This window comes from Eurosta solidaginis, chromosome 3, assembly GCF_040869045.1.
Source record: "Eurosta solidaginis isolate ZX-2024a chromosome 3, ASM4086904v1, whole genome shotgun sequence".
Lineage (NCBI taxonomy): Eukaryota > Metazoa > Arthropoda > Insecta > Diptera > Tephritidae > Eurosta > Eurosta solidaginis.
This window is the reverse complement of record NC_090321.1, coordinates 267,886,801-267,902,101: the sequence shown is the minus strand read 5'-3', so window position 1 is coordinate 267,902,101 and position 15,301 is coordinate 267,886,801. Positions and strand designations below refer to the sequence as shown.

Below are 15,301 nucleotides of genomic sequence, written 5' to 3'. Positions count from 1 at the left end.
CTCAAAGGTTGGATAGTCATTGAAGAATGATGTTGGATATCAACTAGAGAACTATCAGGATTGAGAATTATTAGACAATGATGTTGGATATCAACTTCAGAGGTAGTTACTATATATTTATTTTTCGAATGCTGGAGAAATATTTTTTAGATGTTTGTTGGGTAAACAAAATCTAGCTGCTGTCGTGTTGTTGTTGTTGTAGCGATAAGGACACTCCCCGAAGGCCTTGGGGGTGTTATCGATGTTTATGGTTCTTTGTCAGATGCAGATCCGGTACGTCCCGGTACCAAGCCCGCCCATCTCCGAAACGATTTATTATGACCAAATGCGACTTTATTGGCCATAACGCCGTACAAAAAAGCCTTCCTCAATGGCGGCCTTAAACTATGACTGAATTCCATCAATTGCAGGGCTCCATACGTATATAGACATCATGGGAAAAAGGAACTGCCATCATGTAGTATATTCCCCAGAGTTAGTCCACTTGGGGTACTTCCTCTTTCCAAACCGAAATAAATGTTTGAGCGGCAAAAGTTTTGAAAAATCATATTATTTGCAAAGACTAAAAACTACAAAAGCGCCAGACAAAATGTGTAGAGATAAAATGCGACTTTTACCATGCTTGCGCGACAGTAGAAAACTACGTTTTCCACCCAATCTTTCCCTATCTCTCTATCTTCGTCTAACCCTATCTCTTGCTCAGTCTTTTTCTCTTTCCCCCTTTTCAATAACCTTTAGTTTTTTTTTATTCTTTTCCATCTCTAATTCTCAGTTCCAGTCCCAGCAGAAGTTTAAGTCCCACTCTAAGCCCCAGTTCCAGTCGGTTCTTGGTTCATCTTCCGCTAAAAAAGTGTCGTCATTACTAATCAAGGCAAAGGGTCACCTATACGTCGGATCTCAGTCAAAGCGAATTTGTTCGAATGGATTGGTCCCTGGTTCACTTCCCGGAAATAAAACTCTTCTGGTCACTTCAAAGTTATCCTGCAAATTTGAATAAAATCGACGTAGTGGTTTCAGAGTCAGTAAAGGGTCAATCATACTTGCATAGCATAGCAGGGCACGGCAACCTTCCTCTTACAAACAATATTTATTCAATGAGATTTCCGTGTACTTGATTAGACTACGCAGCGCATTGCATGTAAGTCTGAATTGTTGTTGAATTTTGATATCATGTACACGGCTGCCACAACCTGTTTTCATTTGGGACCAAAATTCGTCGAAAAAAAGGACCAAATTTCAAAAAAAAGGACCAAAATTTGTTTTCATTTATTGGTATACAAACAATGTAATAATCAACAATTTAAAAAGTACAAAACCACACGACGTTACAAACAAAAAAAAAAGTGCTTCAATTAAAATTGATGATAATTATTGCCGATGATAATTAAATACATTTTATCACATATGGGCATATTTTTCAGTCTTATACACATATGTATGTATATATATTTGAAAACTTAAAGTATATATGCTTATAATATATTCTGGGCTACATCGAAAAAAACGTATAATAGAAAAGTTTTATATCGTTCATTGCATAAATTTTCTAGGACCAGCCAATGTCTTTCACCGACCAAACTTAATGAGGACTTGGGTTTTGCGTACAAAGTTCTTTGGTTAACAATGTGGTTAATTGAAATAAACTGCAATTTATTCCGTAATTTGGTTTTAATAAGAGACAATTCCAAAAATGTTCGCCTTGCGGCCGCCAAAGCACTGGGAGGAGTAGGGTCTGCGGTATACTGTGCTGATCTGCCAGATCACTGTAGCGTTTTCCAAGCGCAAGTACACTGAAAGAAAAAGACTGGTAAAATCAACCGAAATTTCTGTAAATTTGTATCCATCGCAACAAGATGTTGAATCAACTGCGCACAAATCGTTGATTCGTAATTGACCGCTTTAGTAGTCAAATGAACAAAAAAAGGTGCTGCGACGGCTTTGTACGAAAGTACCTATGTTGCGGCACTTCCAAGGTAGATGAGTTTTCACTGAGATCTTTTCATGGCAGAAATACACTCGGAGTGCTTGCCAAACAGTGCCGAAGTGCGACCCGCCTAGGAAAATTTTCTTCTTATTGAAAAACCTTATTTCTAAAATTTTTATGTTGCTTTGCCAGGGGTGTGAACCCAGGGTCTTCGGTGTGGTAGGCGGAGCGCGCTACCATCACGCCACGGTGGCCGCCATATACATACTACATATAGTACACAGCATAAATAAGTACAAAGTAGAGAGCGCAGTGAGCGTAAAATTCTCTTTGAAATTTGCTCATGTATTGACTGTTGATCGCTGTTGAAATGACCAGTGAGATCAATTGTGTTAACAAAAAAATCAGTTAACCTGTTTTAGGAATCTGTCAATTTTACAGAATTTTGGTAACTTAAGAGCGACAATTTCTCTTTTGTTGAAATGACTAAACTAATTTGTTCGCTCGACAAAGAACTCGGTCGAATTAACCATAACCGTTAAGTCAAGAACAACAGAACCGATTTGTTGATTTTACTAGCACCATTTCTTTCAGTGTAGAAACACTGGAAGATAATAGCCTAAGCTGCAGCCGTTTTAACTTTTGTATTGACAACCGGCATCTAAAAGCAATCCCTGGAAAGAATCGGGATGGAAAAAAACATACATCTATATTGGGTAGCAGGGCATATGGGAATGAAAAAGCGGATGAACTAGGGGCCAGATTAAAAGAAGACGAGAGGTGCAAATAATCGACCAAGCGGGAAAGGCGTGGGTCCAACAGCGGGACTGTCAAGTGTCTTAGATTATGTGTAGGTCTTACAAAGTTGCTGCTATCATTAAAAAGAGAGCACTGAAGACTCATGACGGCTATTCTGACTGGACACTGCCTTCTGGCGTCACATGCCTTTAAATTAGGCTTGATCAGTGATAGCAGATGTATGTAGGAAGTGCGGGTTCGAGGAGGATACGATCGAGCATGTTTTGTAATCGTGCCCTGCGCTTGTCATGCAATGAATTTAGCTATTAGGAGTGATACAGCTTTCAGATATAGAAGTAGCACGTGACATAAGTCCTAGAAAGCTTCTGGTATCTGCCAAGAGTACGGAGTTATATTTTAACATAGGTCCTGCTTTTAGATAGGTTTTTTTCAGTTTAGTCGTTAAATAAACTTCTGGCAACAATACGTACTCATTCAGTCTATGTGAGGTCATCATGGACCGGCCAGTTCAACCAAGCCTAACCTCCCTCCAATTTGCGTCCAGCTCCTAATTTTTGCTACAAATTGACGGTGCGGGACCTATAAGTTTTATGCTGACTCCGAACGGCATCTGCAAGGCAAATGATTTTCACTGAGAAGCTTTTCATGGCAGAAATACACTCGGAGTGCTTGCCAAATCACTGCACATGGGCGACCCCGCTCAGGAATACGTTTCTCTGAATATTTGATATATCTTTGCTCGGGAGTTGAACCCAAGACCTTCGGCGCGGCAGGCGGAGTAAGCTAGCAACACATCACGGCGGCCAACAGTCCAACTAAAATATGTAAAATTGGGGTCTACACTTTTACAATATGAACTGTTAATGGGACATTGTAGGTGATTAATTGAAAATATAATAAATGAGAAAAAATGTTTCGTTAATTAAATACTAATCAGCAACTGTATGTAAATGTTTAATACTGCTTGTTATATTCTTAGTTTATAAGTATATGCTTAAGCAAGAAATTATAACATAAAGTGTTAAGTTATCGGTCAGATAACTATCGGCAGATATCCAAAAACTCAAGAACAGAAAGTGAATATAAAGTAAAGATCTGGTAATTATTCCCTTGACATATTAGTGAACAAAATTTCTTCCATTGCAGCTATATTATTAATAACAATAATAACAAGTAAGGATGGGACTGCCTTCGGCTGTGCCGAAGAATTCATACCTTTCATGAATGGGGCTGAACAATAATCTTATCCCATTCGTAATATCAAAATAATCGGCTGTATAAGATAAGAAATATATAGTGAACATAAGCAATTTTTAAGATAAATATATAATGAACACGTAAGGAAGGCTAAGTTCGGGTGTAACCGAACATTATATGCTCAGCGTGATCTTCAATTGTACATTTCATTTCAGATAAATTACTTTTCTACATAACACGTGGCACCGCCCGTTCAAAAAAAATGTCTCCCCATTTCCTCTTAAAATAAAACTTGATAAGTGAAATATAATTGATTCAGAATTATTTTTTGCTAAGTTATAGCTTATTATTATAGTCTACGACCCTTTTAAATTTGTTTTATATAAAAGTGGGCGTGGTCTTTAACCGATCCCGTCCATTTTTCTAGAAATATTTTCTGCTATAAGGAAAATTGGTGTACACAATTTCATTACGATATGTAAATTTTTTTCGAGTTATGGCTCCCGAAATATAGAAAATTGCTTAGTTATAAAAGGGGCGGTGCCACACCCATTTTCAAAAATTTTTGTGTTTTCCCATTTTAATGTTATAACTCAATTTAGAAAGTAAAATTCTATTGATACAAAGCTCTTTTTGGCTAAGATATAGCTTATACGCGTGGTCTTTAACAGATCTCGCCCATTTTTTCTAGAAATATTTCCGGCTATAGGGAAAATTTGTGTACACAACTTTATTACGATTCGTTAATTTTTCTTCGAGTTATGGTCCCCGAAATATAGAAAATTGTTTAATCATAAAAGGGGCGGTGCCGCGCCCATTTTTTAAAATTTGAAGTTTTTCCTATTTATTGTTATAAACCCACTTGGGAAATGAAATACCATTGATATAAAGCTCTTTCAGGACCCTTTTAAAAAGCTTTTTTATAAAAGTGGGCGTGGTCCTTAACCGATGTCGTTAATATTTCTTCAAAGCATTCCTTATAGTAAAGGCAACCTCTCTGCCGAAATTTGTTACGATAGGTTTAACGATTTTTGATTTATGATTAATAATATTTGTAAAATTGATTTTATCACAAGTAGGCGGCGCCACGCCCATTTAAAAAACATTTTTCAGATTTTTATCAAGACTCTTAATATCAGTAACATGTCAAATTTCAACATTCTAGGTGTATTATTTACTAAATAATCAGGTTTTTTTGTGTTTTCCAAAATGTTATATATATAAAAAGTGGGCGTGGTTATCATCCAATTTCGCTCATTTTCAATACTGATCTATTCTGGGTCCAGATAAGTCCGTGTACCAAATTTGGTGAAGATATCTCAATATTTACTCAAGTTATCGTGTTACCGGGCAGACGGACGGACATGGCTCAATCAAATTTTTTTTCGACATTGATGATTTTGATATATGGAAGTCTATATCTATCTCGATTCATTTATACCTGTAAAACCAACCGTTATCCAATCAAAGTTAATATACTCTGTGTGCAAAGCATAAAATAAATAAAAAAAAAAGCACGCTGAGTATAAAAATAAGTAGGTACTTTTGTGGTCTGTATGTAAAAACTATGACCACGAATCACTTATTTCAACAATATATGACGTAAGAGTAAGACTTTGATGAAATTTGAAGCATCTAGCCGTAAAAAAGGGGGCAGAAATGACAGTTTATATGGGGTATAAACTCTATATACCAGCGATCTCTATGATTTTTTCAGACAACAATATATGCTATATACGTAATACGTATTATACGTATATTAGGGCGGGTCGATTTAAAATCGCTCATTGCTCTGTGAAAATCGTATTCGAGGGATAAAATAAGAAACTTTGCCGAAGGAACCATACCTCTAAAACGAATTCTGATGTCCCCCCCCCCCCCCCCCCCCCCAGGTAGGGGTAAATTTTGAAAAATCCCACTTTGACCCATTTGGAGTGCTCCAATCGAGTCCAAATGTATGACCGACCCTCACTAACTTTGGAGGCCCGACCCACCGATGCCAGTGGGACACCCCCTGGAAACCCCCTGGGGGTTCACCATACAAACATTTCAAAAAATCGCCGATTTTTTCATATAAAGTGCAGGGTGGGGGATATCAGAATTCGATTAAGAGGTATGGTTCCTTCGGCAAAGTTTCTTATTTTGATCCCTAGAATATGATTTTCACAGAGCAATGGGCGATTTTTTTTCCTCCCCACAAAATCGACCCGAACTAACGTATATACGTATTGGTGAAATTTAAAGCCTCTAACTGTTAAAATGGGGCAGTAATTACGAAAAGATTTTTATTTGAACAATCGGTTGTGGGGGATATATGCTATATATACGACCGATTTCATCCATTTTTTCGGACAATAATATGTGCAATATACGAAAGCATATGGTGAAGTTTGAAGCTTCAATCTGATAAATTGAGGAAGATATGACAAAAATTTTCTTTTATGAAAAATCGGTTATATGGGGGGGGTATATGCTATAGTGGACCGATCCGGTCGGTTCCGACAAATGTTTAATCGGACACCTAAATATAGCCGCTCACAAAGTTTTATCAAGGTATCTCAAAATTTGAGGGACCAGTTTGTATACAAACAGACAGACGCAGAGACGGACATGGCTAAATAAATTCAGCTCTTCATCCTCAGCATTTCGACATACTAAATGGTGGATTTATCTATTTTCCTTTAAGAACTTACAATTTAGAGATTCGTGACGAAGTTAATATCCCATTTCATTTTCATGAAAGGTATAAAAAATTCGCATTTGAGAAGGTTAAGTTCGAGATCTTAATATACATTACGGCGGCTTTAAATCTTAATATAATAACGGCATGGCTATTTTTTTCTGAAAATCTTTTCGACACGGAGTTAGGCTGCGAGCATGCTTCTTTCTTGAACAATGAACATCCTTTCGAGTGTAGTCGCCATGAGACAATGAAAGAAAAGTTATTTAACAAATCCTTGCAGGTATCTAATTGTTTTGGGAATCGAAGCTTAGAGCGACCCTTAGTTATCGAGAGAACACTTCTTCTACCTGTTTAATAACTCTATAAAAATACTTGGAATCGAGTTTTACTCAATCTGCAGAATTTGTTTTTTTACTGCGTTTTTCGGAATTTATTCAGCAAGTCCTCTTCTAACTACAATTGTAACGATTCTTAGGAAATTTTTTATTTTTTCTAAACTTCTGTTATCGTTCGAATCGCTGGTCCGCTCCGGCTAAGAAAGTATTTCAGTCGACACAACAGTTTGGAGGCAGAGGAAGTGGGAGGCCTCCACTGATGGAGGAAGACTTGACCTCCCTTGGTGCTCTCAATTCGGGTCAGTTATCGCGAAACAGCCAAAATGTTTGGGCCATTAAGCGCTAATTAAGGATGATGTTCTTTGCATGGTCTTCAGCCACCAAACTAAGGACGCATAGGTTAATAATATTTTCACAACAGTATTAAATGTGCAGTATATCATTTCGGATAGCGGCCCCCATATTTTACCACAGAGTCGAATGCAGGCGAAGAAAACGTTTGTAGCTCTATTCTTAATTCCTATCTCTGCGTTCTCTCTTTTTTTTTGTAGTGACAAAAATGCGATTAAAGTTATATCACTTTCGTCATCATCATAAGAAGATTGACAATTCTGAACAGTTTTTCAATCTGTTGTCTACACTCAACCGCATTTGCCTATTTTTTGGAGTTTCGCCAACTCTAGACGCACCGGAATCTGATCGCCATATACAGCGCTGCTTACATTGTCTTTGGTGTGGAATTTGGATAGTTATTATTCACGTCGTTAATTATTACAGCATCACTCGGATACACAATCCTCTTGTCGATATTGTTAAAATATTTTTCATAATCGAACTTATATACAATCCATTTATTGTGTTACTTATTGTATATACCATATATTGCGATGCTGACAAATATCGAAAGATACCACAAGAGCTTTTACGTATATATAAAGAATATAAAAGCTTTCAGCCGATCATTTTGTCTGACAAGGATCTGTTTAATGTGCTACATAAGGAATTATATTCAATGCTCGGTTTGATTTGTATGATTATCTTATTTTCGCTTATCGTCGATTTTCTGCGCACCGATAACGGTTTTATACCTTATTTAATACATTCGAGCGTTTTTAGTTTACCAAATATTTTGATATCATTAAATTTGGGTCAATATTGGTTATCGTTACGTTTCATATATCATCTCAAATATGGCTTTAATGAGTTATTAAGCGCACGTTTGAAGCGGCTACAATGGACTATGAACGATGATCATTTCAAGCGGAAGGAAACCACCGATGATGATTTCAACTTTGCGCACACAAACGAGTTCTCTTGGTATCAACGTGAATTTAATAGTTCACGATCGTTGGCGGTGAGCGAGTATGAGTTTTTGGAGTCGATACGAGTGCCATACTTTGATTTGGACTTGGTAAGGTCGCAGGTGACACTTACCTTTGGCCGTACTCTATTTATAAATATTATCGGATCGGTGGTAAGCCTTTCGGTGGAGTTCTTCGCTGTTTATAAATATTATGAAGATGACGATTATTTGGGTGACGAATTGTCGCAAATTTACCATAGATTTTTGTGGATCGCTATTCATATTGGACGTATTATATTGATTTTAGTCACAAATGATTTAATTATTGAAGAGGTAAGAGGACTTTGATGTATTTAAAAACATTAGACTGTTTCAGATTTAATCTTTTTCCCAACAAGCTTTAAAGCTGCGTTGGGGTGTCCTCTTAAAATATCAGCGCTCAATACGTTTATGTTAATTAAAGTACCCGCAGCGGGTTAAATGGTGTTGGGGGGCTTTGAATATTTTAACAGTTGACATGTCTGTCGTAAGAAGTGACACAATTCCATTAGAACCAAAGATTCGAGGGGCCAAAAAAATCGTTCCCGAAGCAGGCGGGCTAGTACGAGAAGCTGCTAGTACTGGAGCGTGCCGAATTCATGTCTGGTAAAATACTGGTCACATTCACAATACTCAACTAAACTTTTGGAGAAGTTTTTTTACGGTTACAACGATGGAGTCCTTGATTCCTTTCTGTACCCCCTTTCAGGTTGCCAGCGCAATATATAGCTTCTCCAAACTCAAATTTTAACCTCACCTATCCGTGGCGAATCCTGTTTCATTAACAGCCGAGGCTCTGGCGACCCCGAAGTTCTCATGGATCTAGGGGTGAGAGGGCGGTATGACCAAGAAAGTCGCATGTGGTCATAACAAATCGTTCCCGAGATGGTCGGGCTTGGTACCGGAACGTACCGGATCTGCATCCGGCAAAGGAACATCAACATCGAAAACACTCCCCAAGGCCTTCGGGGAGTGTCCTTATCGCTATCACAACAACAAAAACAATCCTTTCTGTAGAAAGTGGTTCATACATCCATGAACTTAAACCAACGCATTTGCTGATGTAGTGCAGAGTTTCGTTTATATTTGCAGATTCTAGCTCCACATGACACCCAAAGAAGTGTCTGAGGAGACATCGGTACCTGATATTCGACAGGGGCGTAAAGATCTTGAAGACTGTATTATCCTGGAGCAGTCTGCTTGCTCTCTCTATCGCATACACCTGCGTCAAGAAGAAATCGTAAGAGTCAGGAATTTGATAACGCTTATTCACTCGCTGAACTTGCGAGTATAGTAAAAGGCCAGTACACTTTTTCAAATGAATGTTCTTATATTTTAGATAACTACAAAGCCTTTTTGTCGGTCTGGTGTGACGAAAGTGTTCAGGTTTTTAATATTTCTATATTTAGTTGTAATGGCTAGCATCGGCATATGCTCGGCATATGTAACTGGATGACGCAGTTAAGATTAATTAAGAACTTGCTTAAATTAGTTAGCAGACAAATTAATCTAAGCACTTTGTATGTGGCTAGTAATGTTCACCCAAGTCAAAGCTTGCATTTTGTAAAAGGATATTGCTTGACTGAAGAAGGCGGAATTGAGGTCTAAAGAAGCTTGCCTAGTATTTCACGATAATTGCCACCAGTGCTGTGTCCTTAGTTGGTGTTGTTGGGCGCGAATTTTATTATGCCTGTGTCCCGATATTTTTTTTGGAAGTTTTGTTCAGTAAAAATGGTTTGATTTGTAGGCATTACTCTATAACGGCCTGTGGAAAGTCTTTGTTAAGCACTCCCTCTACATAGATATTTGAAGAGAAAAAAGCTCAGAGATTTATCGGCCTTGACGTCTTTTTTTTATTTACGTAGTATTGAGTGAAGTGCGGCAGGTACAGAAGAAGAACGTGTTATTATTGGTACCCAGCAGAGAAATGGGCAGTCCCTAATCTTCCGGAAGCACAAGGACGATTTAAGTTCCCTTGGTGTTACCAATTAACGCCAATTACCGAGCGAAGTAGCGAAATTTAAAAAGTTATTTTAAAAACCAATTTTTCTTAGCCAAATACATTTTTGAGCCTGGATCCGTTGATTTTGGAATACTTTTTTTCTGAAACGGTCTAATGTAATTTACGGTCTAAATTATTGATATTTATGTTGCTATATCCTATATATCCGCAATTATTTCCAGATATGTCGTACATCTCTCATACTGAACCAGATTTATATCAGATCGAAAGAAATGGAACGTGCTATAAATCAGTTTCTGCTTCGAATAATGACTCAAAAGCAAACGGAAATGGTATGTGGAATAATGGAGTTGGATTCGCTGCTTATAACTGGCGTAAGTGACAAAACAGTATTAATGAAGGTTTTTTGAAAAATTTGAAAAATCGTGGAGACCATTTTATTTAAAATTTTAGTAGTTAATCCACATATCTTATAATAACTCATATCAAATTCTAATTACGACTTTTTTACTTTCCTTCTGAGAGGCTAAGAGAACCTTCACGAGAACGCTTGCTTTAACGCCTAATTTCAACTATTAAAATTAAGGCTGAGGGTCCAGAACATAAAGCATACTTAGAGAGAGTACTAGAATGAAGGCCTTTAAAGTTTGCTCGAACGGCTCAAAAACGAAAAAAGCTGGGGCCGGGTTGTACTCTTAACTTTATCTCAATTGAGATTAGTAAAGTATTCTTGGATGGATTTCTTGAACGAGGGCCTCAAATATGGAAAATTAAACTGGAATTGGTCTGTATTCAAGCAACTGCGAGCAGGCAAATCTTATCAGCTTGAATTGTGAGCTCAGTGAATTTAAAACGACTGTCCCAAAATTTAGTGAAGACACATTTTTATGATTTAAGTTAGATTGATAGCGGACGATTTTAGTTTTGTGTACATTGAAACCTATTTCAGATTTACTTTCTCCAGTTTTTCAACTTCGAATGTATCTATTTGTAGAGTAAGTGCTGACGTAAATGAGCTACCCCAGCGGATTAGGGGGCTTAGAATATACCCGAGGCAGGTATGCCTGTCGTAAAAGGCGACTAAATTACCAAATTGATTCAAGGGGTTGTAAAGGGCAACCCTTTCAAGGGATTGCTAGCGCAATATATAGCTTCTACAACCCAATTGTCACCCTCGCCTACCGGTGGCGAATCCTTCCTTAACAGGAAGGAACTGTTTCCTTAACAGTCGAGGTTCTGGCGACCCCAAGTTCCTTATGGTTCTAGGGGCTGGGAGCTCGGGATGGCCCAGAAGATTTCATGTGGTCATACCAAATCATTCCCCAGATGGTCGGGCTAATACCTTAATAGTGCTTGTTACCCGAACGTACCGGATCTGCATCCGGCAAAGGAGCATCAACATCGATAACACTCCTCAGGGCATTAGAATCTGTCGATACACGGTGGGCCTCAATATTTCACACAACAGGCTTGACAGGACCTTATATGCATTACTAAGTAGGCTGATTCCGCCATAGTTGGCGCTTTGCGCGACCCTCCTTCTTGTTGACTGCCCTCTTCCAACCATATTTTGCATACAAGTTGATGCATGCGCTTTACCAACTTCTCTCCGCCATATTTGAATAGCACCGCAGCCAATCCATCAGCGCCTGCGGCCTGGTAATTTTTTAATGTGGTTATTGCTATTCTGACTTCGTCGTAGTCGAGTGAGGGAACATTAATACCATCATTATCAATAGCGGCCTCGTTTTTACAGGAGATTGGACTGGACTTAAAACCTTTCGTCTGTCGCCAAATATTTTGGTGGAGTTTGCGGGCATTATTCTGCTTTTTTTCTTCCTGTAAAGGCGTCTTGCTCCCGTTTTCAACTCGCGGTAACGTTCACACACTCTTTTTGTCGCCCTGTAGGTAGCTACCTTTTTGCGGGTGTTATGCGACCTTCTTCATCGTACCAGTTGTTATTCCATGGTCGGCGCTAACCAAATTTTTCATCGGCAGCTGTATGAAGTGATTAATAGAGCAGTTGTCATAGTCGAGTTGCGAAATCATTGGGAATTTGTTGTGATTGCAGCGTTTTCTTTGTGCGTTTTGTTTTATGTGTAGTCGCGAAGAGCCGGCGCGTATTCTGGCTGCGAAAACATAATGATCCGTAAGTAGAACGTACATCTAAAACACTGGAGGCATGCCATCCGCTTATCTTAACTTGATCGATCTGGTTACATGTACTTTGCAAGTCTAACTGAGGAAACTGGGGACGCAGTCTTGCAGCTATCTAAAGTCATCGTTTGTAAAGATTACTACAGGTTCTAGGCATATATGCCTCTGTTATATAAGAGGCGATCTGAAGATTCCGCTTTAAGTTTTACGATCAATTTAATGGAAGGTTTATATGACCAAAAACTTCAGTGCAGACAGTATGGCCATAGCAGTAAGCGCCATCTAATATCGGGAGAGCGAATTATGAGGTCCCGTTCCTGAGCTTCGAAAGAGTTCTGGTGGGCACAATTAAGCGGTACGGTTGGCACCAGAGTGTAGTAGTGGCATAATATACTATACACGTGTATACGGATGGTTACAAATGAATGGAAGGGGTCGGGTCTGCTGTTTACTGTGTCGATCCAGAAATAAGTATATCCTTCAGAGTGCCAGATTACTGTGGCGCCTTTTGGGCAGAAATATAGGCCGTAAAGAAAGCAGCAGATGTTCTAGAGGGAGCCTTCATAAAGAAGTGTTTTGGAATGTAAAGAAGCATTGGAAAAACTTCGCTTCGGCCGGACCATACGTCTATACAACGATTCCCAGTCATAAAGGGATAGAAGGTGGCGAAAACCCCGATGAGTTTGCAAAGGAGGGCGCAGCACTTTCTGAAGCGACTGTAGACGTCCCAATCCATTTGGGAGTGAACAAAAAGAGGCAGGACTTGCATAAAATTCATCAAGCAGGAAAAGCGTGGCCAGACGCGCGGGGCTGCATAATTTCTAAAATCATATGCGAAGCGTATGACATTAAACTCACGAAAGAGCTGAAGAGAGAAGACTTAAGGCTCACGATTGGTATACTAACTGGACACTGCATTCTGGTGTTACATGCTTATAAGTAAGGCCTCGTCAGTAACAGCAGGTGAAGTAAGTGCGAGCTGCAGGAAGCAACGGTTGAGCATGTTCTGTGTACATTTGCTGTGCTCGCCAGGTCAAGGCTCCAGCTATTAAGAGCGACACAATTGCCAGATCTCGCGGCAGCAATTAAGCCAGGTCCTAGAAAACTTATAGTATTTGCCAAGAGGACGGAGTTGTTATGTGACATAAGTCCTGGCACCTGATAGACCCCCGTTTGGTCGTCAAATTTACTTTGGTAACACTATGGACACATTCAGTCTATGTCATGTCTTTACAGACCGACCAGCTGAACCTAACCTAAGTGGAACTCAGATAGGGTTTTAGGTTTTTATATTGGCTTTCTATCTTTATTGAGCCGCCCGTAAAGCCACTATTGCCTGCGAGTGTGATATAACAGAGTTTTAGGCGCACTTTTTTTTTGCATATATATAAGTCTAGTAATCAGTACCGAATAATTTTTTCCTGTTGACTTTCTTTACAGTTGATTAGTGCTATAGGCAATTACATAATATTTATGATACAAATCGACTTGGGTAATGCAACGATGGCCGATTTAGCAAAAACTAATATAACGCACTACAAATGGATCATAATCAAATAACGGTGTAACAAAACTAATCTAAATGGCATCTAAATGCTACAATAAATGTTTATGTAATAGTAGCTAATTGTTTTGTTAATTCAAAAGTACAATAAAATTAATAATAATAGAAGTTCTATATATGTACATATGTATGTATAATATACATTGTATATAGTATTAGTGAGGATGAGGGCCAGATTAGCATGTAGGCAGAATAGGCAGCTGCCTGGGGCCCCCGATTTTAGGTGGCCCCCGAAAAATGAAAAAGACTTCTAAAATTTTCTTACAAACATAAAATTCTAGAGAGTGAAAGAAAAATATAATCAGAACTGAAAATAAATTTTACTCAAATGATCGCATTGACCGCATTCAAAAGGCGACGACCAACGAACTAGACAAGGTTCTTAAAAAGGACATTTTCGACTCGTTTGACAAATTGTATGAGCATGCAAAGAAGTGTATGGAAGTGAAAAGGGAGTATATTGAATAATAAAAAAGAATTATCTCAAAATGTACACTGGTTGTTTTTATTTTGAAAAGTTTCGGCTATTTTCGGAACAGAGGGTGTAGAAGCCTTCAAGCGAAAATTTCAGCTAGAATGATGAATAAGTGAATGATGGATGAAAAATAAATGAATATATTGTAACGAATTTGTGGATTTCCTGATATTTTTTGTACAGATCGTTAGAAGATAGTTTAGTTTCATTCCGTGAAAAGTTCAATAATTTCGAGGAAAAAACAAAACAATTATCACCTGGCGTAGGTTATACAGAAATCGTAAAACGTACTCGTCGTAGGAAAAAACAATCTAATGACGGAAATGCTCCAGAAGTAGAATTACCGCCTCGCGATGATTTTAGGGCAAAAAGTTTCCTCGAAATCATCAACAATTTTCACAGTAAAATCAAACGACGTGCGAAAGTGTATATGGAAGTTTCAGAGATTTGCATTTGTCATCAACTTTTCTCTAAGTGATGGAGACCCCCACGGAGCTATAAAAAACTTAGTTCGTTTTTCTTCTAGAGATTTGGAAGAATTTTTCATTGAAATGAAACAATTTTTGTTGTTATATCGGCCTACTGATTTTAAGAACGCGGGTTCGAATCGAGCTCAAGGCCTAACAATAATTTTTTATCATTATTATTGTTATGTTTTTTCTGGTTTGGCAGAATAGAAGTTGGATTAATGAAGACAAACAAAAAACCGCTGTGGTGGCTGAATGGTTATAGCAGCGGCGCCTAAACGTTGCCGATGAAGGAATTTAGCAGTTCCCGAAATGGATCTATACAACGAGCTTTGGCAGTTGTCTAAAATTTTTTCTTTCTTCTATTCTAATTTAAAAATTTTTTCAATTAAGAAAAAATTTATCATAACAATAATAATGATAAAAAAAAAATTA

General features: G+C 38.2%; 1 protein-coding gene across 1 annotated transcript in view; it reads left to right on the top strand.

The window, feature by feature from the left end:
- Positions 1 to 13,944, top strand: part of Gr59e (Gustatory receptor 59e) — a 39,334-nt gene extending 25,390 nt beyond the window's left edge. The window contains exons 2-4 of the mRNA XM_067776370.1: positions 7,450 to 8,534; positions 10,425 to 10,577; positions 13,801 to 13,944. Coding sequence (XP_067632471.1) covers positions 7,458 to 8,534; positions 10,425 to 10,577; positions 13,801 to 13,920 — 1,350 coding nt within the window. The 5' untranslated portion in view covers positions 7,450 to 7,457 and the 3' untranslated portion in view covers positions 13,921 to 13,944. The remainder of the gene's footprint in view (positions 1 to 7,449; positions 8,535 to 10,424; positions 10,578 to 13,800) is intronic.
- Positions 13,945 to 15,301: the final 1,357 nt, after the last annotated feature.